This window comes from Plectropomus leopardus, chromosome 21, assembly GCF_026936395.1.
Source record: "Plectropomus leopardus strain MGB_pleo_1.0 chromosome 21, ASM2693639v1, whole genome shotgun sequence".
Classification (NCBI taxonomy): Eukaryota; Metazoa; Chordata; class Actinopteri; order Perciformes; family Serranidae; genus Plectropomus; species Plectropomus leopardus.
Window position 1 is genome coordinate 11,347,101 of NC_142196.1, and position 18,271 is coordinate 11,365,371.

The window sequence follows — 18,271 nt, forward strand, 5'->3', positions numbered from 1 at the left end:
GATGCCCCAGGTGAGATTAAACAGGTTTAAAGTTTAATGATTAACATGGGGAAAAGGCATCACTGCAATATGCAGATACACACAAAAAACAATAAAAGTGCAAGCCAATATGGATATTGAACTTAATATTACTAATAATTACAAGGTGCAGTAACCAATTATAGGAGCCTGTACAGGACATGCGAATTTAGCACATTAAGCGCACTGGAAAATACGCAATATTTTTCTCCCAGCAGCAGCAATACGAAGTAAATTATGTGATCAGTTTTATGCGGTATGGCCCTGCTGTAGAGAAAGTAATGTACCTGTTTATGGAGAGTCTTAAGTAGACCTGGAGTCAGCCCAGTGTCTGTCTTCTGGGTGGCAACATTCATCTCCAGCCTGTCCTTGACAGGCAGACACTCTCCTTCAGACAGCGCTTTGAAATATCTGGGAGAAGACACACACACAGACACACACACACACACACACACACACACACACACACACACACACACACATTATTAACACACTCAAACACACATTATTCAACAGTGAGCTTAGCTTTACCCTGCTTGTCACTCATCTCCCCGGCTTCCTAAGCATGCCAATCAAATAAAGTCATAAAAACAGACTATATAAATGAAGCATGGATTGGCATTAGTCCAACTGAATGAGTTCTCATGAGAACCATCAGTTGAATGAATCATCACGTGTTATAGTTTTCTTTCTCTGAAGTTTACCGATATGCTCATTGTGCTTAAGGGCATACTGTGGCTTATCTTACTTCACAGGTTAAATAATGTTTTGTTGTAAATTTAGAGGCAGCATGACTTTCTGCATCTCTGAGAGGCAACAGAGCCTGGTGTTACTTTAATAGCATTTAAACATCTTGTAACCCAGGAGACATTTGAATTGTTTTTGTTTCACCATATGGCTCACTTTATTGTCTTTTGCTGTAAACACTGCCAAGCTACATCGGCCAATAAAATAACAGATGATATGACAGTCCTAAGGGGTACACAAAAAACTTATGTATTTAAATTTCAGCCAGTACTTTCAAAGCGCTTTTTTTTTACCTGAGGAAAGTCAGATAGTTTAACCGCTGCAGTAACAAGGAAGCCCCTGGGATCCAATTACAGCCAGTCAATGCAAAGATGAGAGATGCACAGGTAAAAAGGGTCAGCCCTATCATTCAGTGATGCTGCCTTGAGACATTGTTTATGGTATTGTTTAACAGATCAAGATTGAAATAAAACATCATTACATGTATTTGTACCCTCTACTGAACCAGCACTGACAGAGATTAAGACTTACGCCGCAGACCACAGCAGCACATCCTTGGGCTGTGTACGGATGGCTGCCTTAGTGAAGTTTTTGAGGATGTCTGGCAGCTCGGGAGGGATGTTGATTTGCTGGGCACAGTACATTGTGTCTGGAAGAGGCATGACTGAAATATAAAACATTGTAATATAGTCCAATTAGCAGATGAGATCTTGCAGATAGCAGTTTTAAAAGAAATTTTTAAAAAAAAACCATACACATACACAAACCATACAGTGACAATAATCACACTATTACCATTACAAGTATTTCTAATGCTATTGACTTAGTAATCCAATGTTGCTGTTCTACTGATTTTAAAAGAAATATGGGAGCTGTGACAGAAGAAATACACTTTTTTTAACTTAAGTTACAGTATAAATACCATAGTCTTAAAATACTCCATTACAAATAAACGTTATGGATTCAAAATGTTACATAAGTAAAAATACAGAAGTATTATTAGGAAACTGCAACCTACCTAACATATTAAAAGTAAAAGTACTCACGCAGAGTGGCTTCCTTCAAAGTGCTGTAACATGAGCTCCTTGGGTTTTCATAGATTATTAACGGTAAATGATTCTGTTTGCATGTTAAGAGTAATTTAATGTAGTAATTTGTCACCATGGAGCCAATTTAAGATACTTTGTATAGGCTGCTAGATTAGTAGTATAATACAGCATCATATTCCAGCAGAACATGATTATTTTTATTTAAGTCATTAGTAACTATAAGGATCAGACAAATATAGTGGAGTAAAAAGTCCAAAATTTCCATTGAAATGTAGTGGAATGCAATATAAAGTACCATGTCATGGAAATACCCAAGTAAGGTACCATTGTCAAAATGATACTTCACTGCTTGAGTAATATACATGTGCAAAGGTACATTCCACCATTGCATAAAGGCAACACCCTTGAAGGTAGTGTATTTTAAAAAGTACAAGCTCGAAAAGCTACAGATAGCTATGTCCTCCTTTAAAAGAAAAATACAGAACTGCATGATAAGCTATAAGGAGCAAGATCTAGTCAATACAGCAATGGATACAGTTATCATCAATTCTGTTATCATCAATTTATTCTGTGTTGATCCTTTTTGTTTTACTGATATAGAAAGCATATTATTTTCATTATAACATTCCTCCTCAATTGATTTAGATAAATAAATATGCTACATAAGCTCGATGTTTCTTAACGTCAAATTGGCTCTTGGTCACTAGCGGCCACAAAGTTGACAAATGTTGGTATTGAGTCAAATACATTTTTCTAACTCATTTTAACCTTCAGAATATCTTGTGCATTAATAGAGTAACTCTACCTTGCTTGTTGAAGACGAAATGTGGGCAAACAATGCGAAAAATAGCTAAAATACTGGCAGTTAGTTAAAATAATACTATGAATGCTTTGCATTTGGTGTGTTTCTGTTTCTTGCAGCACCGTCGCACAGCAACGGCGTTGTTTTTCTGCTGTCATGTCTCCAGGGTGGCTGGACTGTCGCGTAAAGTGCATTACCGCCCCCTTCTGTTTAGGATGACACTTTTCAACAGTATGAAATGACAGTAATGGCATATTAATTTAACGTTTTACTTTTTCAAAGTGGTTTTGATAGGTCATACAACTTAAAACAAATAGACTTGTTAAAACATGAAACTTGAAGCATTCACAGAGCAACTTTAACACCTGTGTTTTACAGAGCCTTTTGTGTCAAGTAATTGAAATAGGTGATACAAATATATCATGTTTCCTGGATTAAGTGGTCAAAATTGTGCCACTGGAGCTAAAATTGCAATTTTTTTCCCTGGAACAATACACATAATTTTTTAAACCTACTCCACAAAGTTTTTTTAAAAAAATAGCCTGCTTGTAAAATGCCCAGGGAGATGTTACTGGCACAGGCTATTGAGTTGTACACAGTAGCACAATAGTGGTGAAAACCAGTGCAACTATGAATGTAATTTTATAATTTCATGAACCCTCTTTCCCTGGTCTTTTTATCCCTTGTTTTACTGTGTTTTCATTTGTTGTATCACTAATTATATTGTACTTGTACTTGCACTGTGTATAGTTGTTTATATTTCTCTTTTTATTGTCAAGCGCCATGTATTGCAATTTTGCACGAAATGTGCTTTATAAATAAAGCTGAACTGAACTGAACTGAATTGAATGTGTTGTCATTGTCAGATTGAAGTTAGAAGTGTCCCAAATCAGGTGACACACAATCGGACAAACACATGACTGACACCATTCTGTCAACATACTGTACATATTTATTGAAATGATGCCATAAACAGGCAAAAAATCATATTGAAGATTTTATTATTAAACAGCTTCTTGAAAATAAATGTTTACACAGACTGTGATTAGAAAATAATAGTAACTACCAGTATTTGGTAACAGAACTGACATGGACAATTAAAAAAAAGCAGAATATTGCCCCAGCCACACCTGACTCGCAAAAGAAGTCAGCAACTATGACAGACAAGAGAGACAATTTCATACTTGTGCAATAGGCACACATGCACATTCACACAATCACTGTCAGGTCATATACACTGGCAAGTGCAAATTTATTCTAGCACATGTCTAAGTTGCGTAGGTAGAATCTGCTCGTGAAATCCCTTTCAGATTCAATTACCATTTAATGGGAGAAATGGAATACAAACAGCATAGCGTTTCCTCTCCCAAGTTCTTACGTTGGGACAAACTAAATGTGTCTAAAAAGTAATTATTAAACAATGATAAGGATGGACTCTAGCAAAAACAACACAGATTTTGTAGACTAGATAATGGACCAACCCAAGGGGCCCTTATACCCCTCCCGAATGTCATCTCTTCTTCCACTTGATACAAAAATAAAACTGTGCTTCCCAAAAATCCCACCCTGGACACTCTCCTGTGCCTATAAAACTATCTAGGATCAGATAATACTCCCCACTGACACCTTCGGCAGATACTACACTGTTCAGGCCAACCTCATAAGCTTCTTTCCCTTTACCTCATCTTCCCATTCCCTGGACGAAACCTGAGCCAAGTCATCATTTCAGAGGCCTTCAAGTGCAGTTATGCGTTTGACAGAGTTTGTGTAACACAATGGAACCGACTGCACTGTCCACCTCAAAGCACAAAAACACATTGATCGTGTACAATTTTCAGACAAAAGCATTTACTCACTGATAACTCAAGGATTTGTAAGCTCTGTCTATGGCTGGCATTCCCAAAAGCATTGTAGCACTACAGGATGTTGTGTGCAGGCAGCATTTTGCAGCAATGTTTATAATCATTCATACATAGTTTTTAACCTTCCCATACACTCCAATGTCTACTACATTGGTTGGGAGTATGGTACAAAGTATTAATAAGGCCAATGTGATATAATAGTATTGTTTAAACGGATCTTGTAGGAATATGTAAACTTGGTCAACTTGACAGATGACTAATATTGGCAATATTGGAGGCAATTTGGAACCAAATTAAATTTAATCAAATTAGTGTAGAACAGTAAACAATACAGACCAATGTTTGATAGGAAGATAATGCTTTTATGTTTTCTAACTTAAGTATCTTTATTACTTTATCTCAGTCTTAATCCAGTACATACCTCTGTGAGATTTTAAATGCATAATCCCGAGTTGGCTGTTATACGGTTGGTTCAATGCCAGCCCTGATGATTCCCTGATGTTATGAGGTTGGATAATGATTATTATAGCACTTACATGCTTTTGGGAGTCCAGGCCTTTCCCGCTACAAACCTAAAGCCAGTCAGCTGCTCAGTCACAGGGCTCTGTTTTTCCTTGGTTCTATCTCTTGCCCCTTTTATTACCAGCAGGGGGTTTCTTGAGCTGGAGAAGGGGAGCTGCGCCGAAGCCTGCAGCTGCTGGGTTAGAAACGCCAAATGTCAGGCCGGCCGAGGGGTTGATTCCAGGGTTACTGAAGTTGAAGCCTGAGCTGCTGCTGCTACCAAAACCTAGATAAGCAAAAGACAGTGGACATGGGAGAAAAAAAAAAGAAAAAAAGGAGGAAAAAACATAAAAATTGTCAGGGAAAACAAAAAAAAAGACCAAATAATAAGTAATTTCCATATAATATAAGATTACACAAGATTCCAGCATTTGCAAAGTTGTAAAGAGATTTTGTCCACCTGGTGTAAAATCCCATATCCCAAAATGTGTTGGCCAAACTGCCATCACACTTGCATAAAAGGCTTACAAGACTACACAAGGATAATGCTGTAAACAAAGCCTCCTCACAGCAGAGATGAAACCAGAGAAACTTATAATACAGTCGCTGCACATTGCTCTGAGTAACTCGACAGTACAGGAAGCTTGTCCAACTGCTTCTAATGACATATGCTTAATATATATGTATGTACCTGCACTCAGACTGCCTCCTGTGGGCTTACTGGTGGAGGAGAAGGCAAAAGAAGAACCCCCAGTCCCCACCCCACCAAATCCTGGCCCACCACCAAAACCTGTGGGAGAGAGTGACATGGAAGTCAGTTTGGGCTCAGCAAACAGTCTATACTACGAATCAATACACGTAGCAGTGGCTCAGGAGTACACACAGGCAGACGTGGGCAGTAATTCTGTGTCAAATTAGCAAGACTCACAGTACTTGATAATCCGTAGATGCTATTTGAGATCAAACAATAAGTTCTGTCAAAATTTTAGGTGAATTTTGACAATTGTATAATTTTTCACTAGTAGGAATGTCGTCATTTTCACCGCTCTAAAAAAATTTTAAAAAGTCAAAAACTCTTGGGGTACAGCACACATGCACCAAATTAAAATGGGCAAATATGTGCCTCCCCTTCACTTCCATTCAGTGAAAGGGAGGAGGAAAATTTGCATCTTTGCATGGCATGGAGTTCAACTTTGGTAAACCTTGACCAGCAAAGTCGCAGCCTTAACCATCAGCAACAAAGTTTGTGTGGGGGAGACATTCACTGTTGCCGTGTGTTATCAGCTGATACAGTGGAATATCGGCTAAGAAAAACACAAACTACCACAAATGAGTGATGCAGCCTGCAGTCTGAAGTAAGACAGGCTGCCGTGGAATGTAGAAGCACTAAAAAGATTTCCTCTATAGGAGGTTTTTAAAGGTGTGAAAATGACAAAATTCCAAGGTGCAAAAAAAAAAATCAAAAAATTATGCAATCCTCACTATTTATTTTTTGGTGTCAAATAGCACATATGTTAAGTCTGGAAAAAAAACAACTAAAATCTAATCAAAAACCCGATTTGACACAGAATGACCAATATGCAAAACTAATGCCACAACCTAATCAATTGAGTGGTATGCACAGCTGAACTTCTGACTGGGACCTACAGAACAATGCAGGACTCAGAGTACACTGCATGGCAAAGCAAAGGCCAAAGGGAGAAAAATGACACAAGGAAGATTTTACCAAACACACCGGCTACAAGAGAACACACCAACCTGGTGTGCGTTCAGACCACTTGTTCCCACATTGCCCAGTTACTTTTAACTGGCTGTCGTGGCCAAGTGGATTTGCCAGTTAAAATCCAAAGGCAGAGCATTCACTTTAGTATAACATACTGGTGAATCTCCTTGGCCACATTCCTCCTCATTAAGGAATAAAAAATTGTCACATGTAAAGGCACAGTGACCTGTGGCAAGTGTTGCTCAGTTTCCTTGTGGTGTGAACGCACTTGACCTCTCGCGCAAGGAAGAACAGAAAAAAAAAGAAATGAACTGCCAAGCTTTAACTGCACCATTCTCTCAGACACATACATACTGCCTACTACTACTTTCACACAGGGAAACACAAATACCGCAAACAAAAAGGCTGCTTGGCAAAAGCTAGAAGGCATTAGGGATATGGTATGATGTGGTAGGGAAGGACAAAACTAGAAGGAATATTCATATTTTAAAAAACGCAGAGGTAATACCTCCAAGGGTAGACGAGCCCAAGCTAGTGCCCACTGCCGAAGCAAAGGGGTTTCCAAACCCTGCCCCCAAGGGTGCCTGGGTCCCTAAGGCACAGAGAGAGCATACGCTTTACTCCTCTGAATGTATTTGTATGTGAGGTAAATTATGTTCATCTCCTTTGACAGAAAAAAAAAGTGAGAACATTCACTATATGGACACATTATGACTACTGTCAAATAAAATCAACATACTAATCATGCTGAAAATATGCCTTTATATTAAAAAGATTTTTTTTTTATCTCAAAAATGTAGATTTTTAATGAACTAGTTTTTAAGGTTTTTAAATGCAATAAAAACAGAATGTCTGCAATATGTTGTGTAACATTGTGGTTGTGTTTGTAGGGACATCACAAGATTGCAGCAGTTAAACTTCTCTATACAACCCTCACAGTGTGCTTTCGAAATAAAGTACAATGACTGCAGAATCAGAAAACACACTGTGCTTTTACAACTGCAGTGCACAAATATATGTACCCAGTAAATACTGTTACACAACATTTAGAGATCCCTTTGCTGACAAACTATGATAAAAAAAATGCTGCTAGTTCTTTCACTCAGAAACTTGTCTTTTTTTTTCCTCTATGCATTTTTTAATGTATTCAAATTTTGTAAGGCTTCCAATTAGTCTGCATTGTTAAAACAACTTCAGTCGAAAAGAAACAAGGACAAACGTTTCTTTGTTTAAAAATGGATTTATTGTCGATTTAATATGCAATTCCACTTACATAAAACACAAACAAACAGTTTAGAACAGAATTGATTGTTAATTTCTAACTGCTACTGCATTTGACAAGTTTCCAAATTTTCAAGATTTCTGAGAGTGAATGAACTAGCATACGCCAAAAAAATGCATCACACAATTATTGTATATAGCTTAAAAGGCACACCATATTATATATTAAATATACTGTATCAACAGGCATTGGTTATATAAGTTTTAACACATTCATCTACAAGTAAAAGCACTCGAGATTTAGATAAGAAATGTGAATTTGGCATCTACGCCTGCCTCTCCGTGTAAACTGGTCAAAAAAAAAAAAGGAAACTCAGTGATATGTTACAGTTTGCCTGTGGAAGTCAACGTGGTTACGTTTCGGGCCATCTTTCCAACAGGAATTAAATGACCTTTGTGGTTTGTGTTTCAACATTTTTCACCAGTGTATTCTTAGACATGGTAACAGCCAAATTCTTGGTGGTTGTTTTCTAAACACAAAAGCTGCACCTTTGATAAATCTACACATGATTCCAGGCTACAAACACTTCTCTTGGTTGGATCAAGTCCGAATTCAGTGAGGCAACTGATTTTTTAAGAGATTCAGTCTAGCTTTCAGATAAACATTATCAAATGTATAGCTTGCCAGAGCTCACAAAAAAAACCCTCGAAACACAACTTGCAACAGAAGTACCTCCTGGGAGCCACTCATAGAAAAGCCACTACAAAAACAGCATAATGGGAGGAGGAATAAGGATAAAGGAAATGATGAAGAGAGAATAACATTCAAAACAGTCTTTGACAGCCAAAAACTCAGAAGATCAGACTCTGATTTTAGACTAATCAAGCCCATATTAGGGAACTGTTGGACTGAGGCTCAACATCGCACAGAAAAAGTAAGATACCATATACATAATTCTGAATCATTATTGAGTTTCAGAATAACTTACGTTGAGCTTAGCACGGTAGGCAAATTGTGGTGCTAGTACTGTGCCAAACACCCTCCCCCAAAATAAAAATTCACATTTTAATTCCTTCACTCAAAAAAAAGAGGTAAGTGGGATCATTCCTGCTGTTGGCCTTCAAGAAAATACAGCAGTCAGCGTTTGCATTCGTATTACTGACAGATATTGAGAAGATACCCAAAATACAGGAATAAGGTGACTAAAGATCCACTATCACCTTCTAGGTCCAAACAGCTTTGACAAACCAGTAATTATTACATAATTTAATAGTCATTATTGTGCCAAGTACGTTGAGATGTGGAAGACAATGTTAAAATGTGAGCTGAATTTCACACAAATTCTGGACAACTTGTGAATCTAAATAAAACAGACATCCAGCTCGGCCCAAAACTGTTTCTAAATCCTACAAAAATTTTTTTTTAAGTTGTGTAAAGGAGGACTGGAATGTCCAAAGCAGCGTTTTTTTACCAAACACACAGCGGCTCCATCAAGAAAGAATCAATTAGGTTGAGTTTATCGAGCACCACTGTAACTAGCAGCAATATACAGATATGTGCTGGAGAGTGAACTGACCAATTTACATCACATTAAATAACTTTTTCCCCTCACTCTTCCGAGTGCTGAAAATGCTATGCTCTCACCAGTGTCTCAATCAACCTAACTCTGTGGACATACAATCTGACCACAATGATCTGTCTGTTTCGTTTGGCACCGATGAATATTACTGGTACTAAAGCACCAGTGCAAGCAGCAAAAATCATCCTCTTATGAACTACCAAACAATCTGGATTCAATCAATGAAATCAAACGAACGAGAAAGTCGATTTTCTCAAGAATTTCTGTCTTTAAAAGTTCAAAGTACCACCACCTTGTATAATATACCTGAAATTACAACTTACAACAGCACTTCTGCTCTACATTTACATTTTATTGAAGTGAATGTGGAATAATCCAGCCCTGTTTCGCTGACAGTAGCCCTTAGGTGAAACTGTTTAAATCAAGTAACAGTGGTATGGCCTAAAACAACCAAACCAACCAAACGCAGTCTTTAACAGTGAGTCAGTGCAGCCTATTTTTGCCACTGTTGACTCTCCATATTGTAAATGATCTTTCCACATAAGCATCCAACTTTATCTTCTTTCACAACACTTGATTGTACACCAACATACTGAGCACGCCGGTTCAAGTGACGAAGACCGGGGCTATTTCAGAAAGTCACCAGCCTCGCTTCCACTTTAAGACAGAGTAAGTGCAGTCATGGAAAAAACAATATCTTAATTTAAATGACAGTTCAGTTAATTGAAGAGTTTATATTTTCAGTCCTGAGTCTTTTGGCACCTTTCACATTACGTCACCGAGGCACACATTTAAACAACCTTTTGGCCGAAACATTCAACCACCGCACCAACAAGTATATGGGTCAAACAAGAATCTTCCTGGTTAGTGTTGTAAGTGCTGTGATACTGGCCACCTGCCACTATGCCATTCCAATTACAGATTCAGTTATACAAATTAACAAAAAATAAAATTAAAATAAATAGGTAAATAAATACTGACTGATTAGGCTAAGTCTGTGAATGACTGAGTCAAATACTAGTGAATAACCACTATTTGGCAACAGGGATGGAAACTTTGCTAAATATTATTAACATTTAAAAAACAATTTCGTAAAGTAGCACCCAACTCTGGGGTTAACACTTGCAAAGCTATGAGTTAGAAATAAATTACAGCGCAAGGCAGCCTTTTTTGACAGCTAGCATACCCAGAGAACACAGGGTTACATTAAAAACAGATGATTCAGAAAAATGATTGGAGATTGATTTGGCTATACATGAAATAAAAAAACACCCACAAAAACTCTTCAGCAGGCACCAAGGTAGTGTGCACTTCTACCACATGTGGATTTTAAACTACAGTGGTAATACAGTTTGTTGGCGAAGGACTTTAGTTCAGCAAATGGAGGTAAAGCAACGGTTTGTAAATTATTCCCATCCCTACTTGACGTTTATTCAGAATAGTTTCCGCTCGTCCTGGGAGAGTAAGAGTATATCGATGTTATCACGCTGAAAAAAAGCCATATTCATTGTCTTGTTAACAACTGATGATTAACGGACCTGAAAATAACTAGGCATATTTTACGGGTTCTTTTGTAAAAACGAGGCTAATGAAACCACGCTTAAGCTTTGCCATGTGAACTTTTAAACCATGTTGCCTTAGCAACCCCATCCAATTAAAATATTGCTTACAAACTTTTGAATTACATTTTACTACACTTTACGAGAAAAAAAACAGCAGGAACATGCTAATATAAATAGTAGTTAAATTTGTTCATAGTAAGTGAGTGCCCTGATATGCCAGTAAAATGGCCTACAAACCAAAGCCTACAAAAAAGGCTGAACATCTGTTTTAACACCTCTGAGATGTGACAACAACCATTATGGACACTACTCTTAACATAGTTTTAAATGTTTAATAAAAAGTGGATTTGTGTGCCAAATAGTGAGCGCTGGCGTGAGTGTAACAATATGACATTAGTGTACAGGCTTATTTAGATATTTTAGGGATACATGTATCACCAAGCCCTAAAAAAATTCCAACACACATCTGATGCCAATCAGTGAATAAGCAGTGTGTGTAATAAAAACATCAGTATTGTCTGCTTATGCTGGATACTAATACTGTCTAGAATAATCTTCACAAATGTTTTGTTTTTTTTACTGGCAGAATATGGAAAGAATTTAACATGTGGTATTATAGTTGACACTTAAGGAATATATCTTACTTATTGTATTACTAAATAGGATTGGGTTTTTTTAATACAACGTGATGCAGGCTTTTAGTTTGATTATTTAAAGTATAGTTATTTCAAAGTGTGGCTCTTGGCCTAAACTGTGCCTAATATTGGTAGACCCTGAACAAAAGAAGCTGCATGCTTCACTGAACAATGGTGATACAATCTTTCTATGATTTCTGTTGATGAAATGTTCATGAGTCCTGTGTTTTCAGTGAAGTAAGCTGATGCTTTTGGAGCTTCTCTACATCGAAAAGACTTCGACAGTTGGACTGAAGAGAGTAGGAGCTACATTATAATAAATTATACATCAACTGATCACTCTGACACAATCTTAAAAAAAAAACAAAACAGCAAACATCTGAATGACTACTCATTCAGAGAATATGTTTAAATATATATAAATCACACAGCAAGTATCTTATGCTTCGATCATATAACAACCTCCATCGAGTGAGCTCACTGCAAGAATTCACGGAACAAAAATTTAGAATCTAATTATAACTTCAAAATTCAAGTTATTAAATTAAGATAGCTGGATTTTTCTCTCCCGTTAAATAATGTCAACCACATATACCTGCTTCAACATCCAATTAGAGAAAGCACAGAGAGAATGAGAGAAATTAGGTGAAGTAGGTCATTATATCCTTGATATTACTAAAAGTTTTTGTATACCTGCTCCAACATCCAATTAGAGAAAGCACAGAGAGAAGGAGAGAAATTAGGTGAAGTAGGTTATTATAGTCTTGGTATTACTAAAAGTTTTTGTATGACATTCTGTATGACAAGATGATAAGGCAGCACTAAGGTTTCCTGTCAGAGCTTAGCAACAGATTCCTATTATCTCTGCCTTTCTCCCGCTTTCTTTAGCTGCTCTTTCATTAGAGAAAGTACAGACACAATAATTTGGCACAAACTAAGGCGTTTTTTTGTTGTCGTTGTTCTTGTTTTTAATTATTTCTAATAACCCCCTTTGTCCCCCTTTGATCTTTCCCCTTCTACCATTCCCTAGTTTTAAAAATACACACTTATCCTGTCCTCTCCTCCCCCTCCTTCATTTCAAGGTGAGAACTTTCTAGAACTTGTAGGCAGTCAGACCTGGAGTTGGCTGCTGTTGCTGGGTCAACGTGGCTGCCATGGCAACCGCTGCAGCATTGGGCACACTGGAGAACGGGGCGGGTCCAGTCGTAACTCGCGGTGTACTCTGCCACTTCCTGTTAGATGTGCGCTTGGACTCAAAGACATCCGTTGAGTCTTCCAGGAAGGCCCGCCGGTAAGAGAGGTACTGGTGCTTCAAGATCTATGAAATCGGACATAAACACAAAAGGGACAGAAAAAACAGGACTGAAAAATACAGGAATTAACACAGTCTTTGTACTTTTTAATTACAATTTGCTTTGAATCTGGACAATGGGTACAACATTTATCACAGCCTTGGACATTTTTAAACACATTTTCAAAATAATGTTTTGTGAATTAACTGACCTTGACATTCTCATGGACAGACTGGAGCTGGGCCGCCTGTGCAACAAATGTCTGGTACAATTTCTGCATTGCCATGGTCAGGTCTGGAAACAAAAACACACATAATATCATAATCTGATTGCACATTTTAGGCAAGTTAATGAAAAGATGAGGGGGGAAAAGAGCAAGAAATGATGATCAGCAAGAGTCAGAGATTAGAGACAAAAAGTCTTTATATTTCCACTTTAATCCGTTTATTTATCATTTATTATTTCCCAACTGACCTATTATTTGCCTGGACTGGATATAACAAGACACATTTGATCAATTTTCCTGGATTGTTTCAAAAGTTAGACAACTGTCCTCTTACCCTGAGGAGTGATGTGGGAGCCACTGCTCTGCGTTGTCAGGTGGTTCTCAAGTTCTTCTATCTGCTGCCGGTACTGTTGCAACTGCACCTCAAACTGCTCTACCAGGCTGCGGAAATAACTAGACACAGGAAAATTACACATATGTTGTTGGGGTTTTTTTTCATCTTTGTTGAATTAATGAAGGGATACAAGATTATATATATAAAAATCTCAGACTAGAGAGGGTGGCGAGATGTTGGCTCAACAAGCCAAGAAGCTGACACTACTGCCATCTGAACTACTGAACAACCCCCGTGATTTCCTTCAGGACTGCTACCTGATATCTTACTTACTCTGATGGAGCAGTGTTCTCATGCTGAAGTCCAGGGGGAGTCTTCTGAGTACGCAGTGCAATGTCAGCATTTTTCAGCTCCTTGAGAACAAAGAAAAACAGGATGGTAAAAAGAGACATCAAAGGAGGACATCTCTTTCTTGGAGAGCATTTTCAACATTTTTAGTTTGCAAGATTATGGACAAAATGTTAATAACAAATATTTTTGATGAATCTTGATATCACAATTATCTAGTGTTTTTTAGAGACAAAATATTATTGCACTTTCATGTCTAAATAAACAGAGCATTGCTTTTAATTCCCATTTTCTCCTCAACTCGTTTGCATCAAAAGAAAGACTTAAAATAAGTTTCTTCAATTGAATTTATTGCATATCCTGGAAGCAGAACATAAATAATATTGCACCACAACTTTTAAGCAAAAACTAGATCCACAGAGCACTGCTTCACTTTCAACTTATGCTTCAATCCCACTAATTAACAAATCTTTGCATCAAAATAAGACCTTAAAGAATTCTCTTCCCCCACATGAATTCAGTGCATGTGCTATTGATATGTAGCCACTGCTGTGGAAAAATATTTAAATTATTATTATTTTATTTTATGTTTTTACAGCAGTCACAGTACAGTGATGCACATGCTTACTGTCACAACATTCAGTTAAGTTTTTCCACAGGCTGGTTGTCAGTTTAGGGAGCACTTGATTTAATTTACAGCAATTTCTATGAGCAGCAAATGCATTTTAAAAGTCAATACTGCAGTTGATCATGTTCATCTAATTGTGCGAAGCCAAAATAATGATTGTTATTAATATTTAATTAACTGCAGCCCTGGTGTGAGTAACAGATGTGGTCTTCAACCTAGACAATTAATTAATTAATATCAAGTCCCATTTAGCTTTACATTATAAAAAAATTATCTCTAATCCATCTTGGTAAAAAAAAAAAAGTGACTTAAAAAAAAGGGCAACAGTATGCACATACAGTGTGTCTATGTAAAAGACCAATGGTCATGTGTATTTCTTGACTGAATTTGAGGAAGTCATATTCATTGTGATGTATAATCAAACTGAAAGTTTATCTATCACTATATAAAATATGCAAATTAGAAATAAAAGGACTTGCGTATAACTTTCTACTCTTAGACTTGTGTGTGCAGATGTACTGTTTTTACCTGCGCTGTCTCCAGCTTTAACTTGTCGATGGCCAAAGCCTGGCGCTGCAGACCACTGGCACTGACAGAGAGAAGCTGTTTGAGGCTCTTAATGTCATCTTGGACTTTAGAAATGGCCTTTGATGACATCCTGCTGATGTCCTCCTGAACCTGTTTCTGGTCTTTCACAAATTTTCTACAAAACAGGGGAAGAAAGACAGTTATTCAACAACACAAAATGGTTTCCAGTTAGACATTATTGGTGCACTGGTATGCAGTACTAGTGTTTTATTATAATTAAACAGGAATTTTAATTGACAATCAGCCTGCACTTGGGAAAACCCCTAGAGTCACGTTTGACCTTGTTTGGAGTCTACATTCCCACATTCCACCTAAATTCATAGCTTTATGACTTTATGATTCTTCTAGCCACAACACACAGCCCAAATGAGTCACTTCCCCTCAAAAACAAAAACGTTACTGATTAAACAGGTTACCATTTGCGTCTTTAAACAGATGCTACACAAATCTAGCAAGCAATGTGCCCAATTACTAACTGGATCTTATCCTGTGACAATATATACACAGACAACAGCACTTACTGGAAATTTTCGACATCTTGACAAATAACTGGTGGCAGGTTCTCATCTTTCAAAGCTTTACTGTCCCTGAGGGAGGAAAGGAGAGTGTTTTTCATCAGTACAACAAGCTGAAGAGTCCTTGCCGATTAGATATACATTCCCAGGAGAGGAAGACACAGAATGCTTCTTAGTTAACAGTTGCTTACACAATTTTACATTATTCTTTTAAGCATGGACAGTTCTGGACATTTCTATCATTTCCATGCAGTAAAGAACCACGTGTATGTTGTTCAATGGGACTTACTGCGCATTGGCTCCAGATGATGTGTCGCTCTTATTCTCAGAGGAAGTGCTGAAGTCGACTCCACCCAGGCCAACATTGGGGGCAGGTGCCGCTGATGCTGCTGTGGAGGTAGCTAAAAGGGAACCCAACGTTAACCCGCCTCCTCCTCCAAGAGTGCTCTGACCCAAACCTGTAACACCAAGAAAACATAAGTCATAATAATGTGCAGTACTACTTTCAGAAACCACTGCAGTGGGGGCAATTAAAAACATTAATGTCCTTATTGAAAATCAGAAATCACAGCACTATAAAAAGGTCAAAACTACACTGCTTAACCATTGACAAAAACTACAAAAAAAACCCTTTGATTATTGTTTTTTTATGCCAATAAAGACTTTCTTTATTGACTTTGCCTCCTTTGTATACAAATCCTGCTTTTATATAAATATTGTAACAACATTTTATCATTGTTCTGAGCTCTTAGCACAGTGTACATACATGTGCACAAGCTCAGGATGTATGTTTGCATCTCACCTGTGGACAAAGTGTTGGAAAAGAGACTCCCGCCGAGTGTTGGGCCTGTTGAGGCTGCTGCTGTGGTGGTGGTTGTGCCACCAAGACCAAGGGTGAAGCCTGCGGCTGCAGGCTGCTGTGGAGCCGTGGATGTCAGGACAGAGCCAAATGATAAACCTGCCCCTACAGAGGCTGATGAAGGGGTGGAAGTGGTGGTGAGGGAGAAGGGTGTTGCTGAGGCGGTGGGCTTGTTGAAGGCCAAGCTGAAGCCAGTAGATGCAGCTGTAGAAGCTGGGGCACCTGGGAGAAAACATATGCAGAAATCAAGGTTATGACCTGTTTTCATAACTTTCCAAGATCTTATTTAAAAAGATATCCAAGAAAAACAAACATACCTAATGTAAGGCCTGTCGTGGGTGCGGCAGCGCCTAAAGGACAGCAACATGACAGCATAAGACAAGGTATATATGGCTGCTACTGCCAGACATGTTGGTTACACTCATTTTTGTGACTGCATTGAAATATTACTTGAGGCAGGTGTGTTGACAGAGAATCCTCCACTGGGCTTCTGACCAAAGAGGCTGCCCCCGAGACCAAGAGATGGGGTGATGCTGGTGGTGGCAGCTGCGGCAGGGGTGGCGGTTGCTGTACCCAGAGCAGTTCCAATAGAAAAGCCACCAGTGTTGGCTGCAGGCACACTAATGAGGCAAAATGCAAAGAATATTGTCATATATGATCACAGTTCTTCCATGGTATCAGAGTCAAGTAGAAATTTAAGAAACAAGAGATATTTGTCACTGTCACAGTAGTGCTATTTTTTTTTCTTTTTTATTAGAAAGTACTTAATCAACATAATTAGCAGTGTTGGAAATAAACTTAATCCAAACTTCCCCAGCCAATCAGGAGATTAAATTTGTTTTATTAGTAGGTGAGTAAAGCAAATCTAGCAGCCACCTGCCTATTTTCCCAGTATTTAGCTGGTGCAAAATTTCAAACCCTTGTACTGACTGGAAAGGCGTCAATTTCAAGGACATGCCTTCTAACTTTCTACATGTAGCCCAGGGACAACAGATTATTAGTAAAACATGCAGTTTGCAAAAATTAAACTCTATAGTTCAAAGTGAAAGCTATGATACCCCAGTATACAGTTTCGTTTACTTGTCAGGACAAGCCACAGGTACACAGCAGACAAAACATAACACTGAACTTTCACCACACCAAGTAAAAAACTCCACACGCATTCATTTGCTTCACAAAAGCGTTTACTCTAAATTATAACGTACAGAGACTATGGTATTGTTATGAAGCCATGCAAGATATCTGCTAACGTCTGGCTACGCTAACGTATGGCTATGCTAACGTTAGCTATGTCGGCTATTTGAAACATGTCATTAAGGTTACCTGGCTGCGCCACCAAATGTGAAACCCCCACCGGTGCTGGTGGAACCAAGAGTCCCTGATCCAAAGTTAAAGCCAGACATTTTGTCTTAAGAGGCACACATTTAGCACAAACTGGCGGTTGGACTTCGGCCACTCATTAAGACACTCAGCGAGCAACCCAGCATCCCAGCTAACACGCTAGTTAGCTAAGAGATGCCCGCGTGAGGGCCAAATCCGCGCTCGTGCTTTTACTCAAAAGCGAAGAAAATGTGGCTTTATCCAAAACATGCGTAATGATATGTCCGTTTTGTTATGCTTTAGCTCCTCTTACTGTTGTTTTTATATTGTTAACGCTGCCAAATATCGCAGAGCGAATACTCGCATGGTATTACTTTTCCTATTCCCCGCCTGGAATTTCCCGAAAGCGATTGCATTTTGGGTAATGTTTTTTTATAAACTACATTTCCCGTCGTCCCTAT

At 38.2% G+C, this 18,271-nt stretch overlaps 2 protein-coding genes across 4 annotated transcripts in view; both read right to left on the reverse strand.

Moving 5' to 3' along the window:
* The window catches only part of ropn1l (rhophilin associated tail protein 1-like), a 64,389-nt gene extending 61,486 nt beyond the window's left edge, over positions 1-2,903 (reverse strand). Inside the window, exons 1-3 of the mRNA XM_042510823.2 lie at positions 2,620-2,903; positions 1,297-1,429; positions 306-429 (exon numbers count right to left, since the gene is read on the reverse strand). Of these exons, the coding sequence (XP_042366757.2) occupies positions 306-429; positions 1,297-1,427 (255 nt within the window). The 5' untranslated portion in view covers positions 1,428-1,429; positions 2,620-2,903. The remainder of the gene's footprint in view (positions 1-305; positions 430-1,296; positions 1,430-2,619) is intronic.
* A 697-nt stretch (positions 2,904-3,600) lies between these two features.
* nup58 (nucleoporin 58) lies at positions 3,601-18,230 on the reverse strand. 3 transcript variants are annotated; one of them, XM_042510220.2, is made up of 14 exons: positions 17,814-18,230; positions 16,941-17,110; positions 16,808-16,840; positions 16,434-16,712; positions 15,921-16,089; positions 15,638-15,703; positions 15,057-15,231; positions 13,886-13,965; positions 13,553-13,671; positions 13,204-13,286; positions 12,817-13,018; positions 7,211-7,294; positions 5,671-5,769; positions 3,601-5,265 (listed from the first exon to the last, which is right to left on the reverse strand). In XM_042510220.2, the coding sequence occupies exons 1-14, from the start codon at positions 17,891-17,893 to the stop codon at positions 5,099-5,101; spliced, it is 1,806 nt and encodes a 601-aa protein (XP_042366154.2). In that variant the 5' UTR covers positions 17,894-18,230; the 3' UTR covers positions 3,601-5,098. The 3 variants fall into 3 exon arrangements, with proteins under 3 accessions (XP_042366154.2, XP_042366155.2, XP_042366156.2); XM_042510221.2 differs by lacking the exon at positions 7,211-7,294; XM_042510222.2 differs by lacking the exons at positions 5,671-5,769; positions 7,211-7,294.
* Positions 18,231-18,271: the final 41 nt, after the last annotated feature.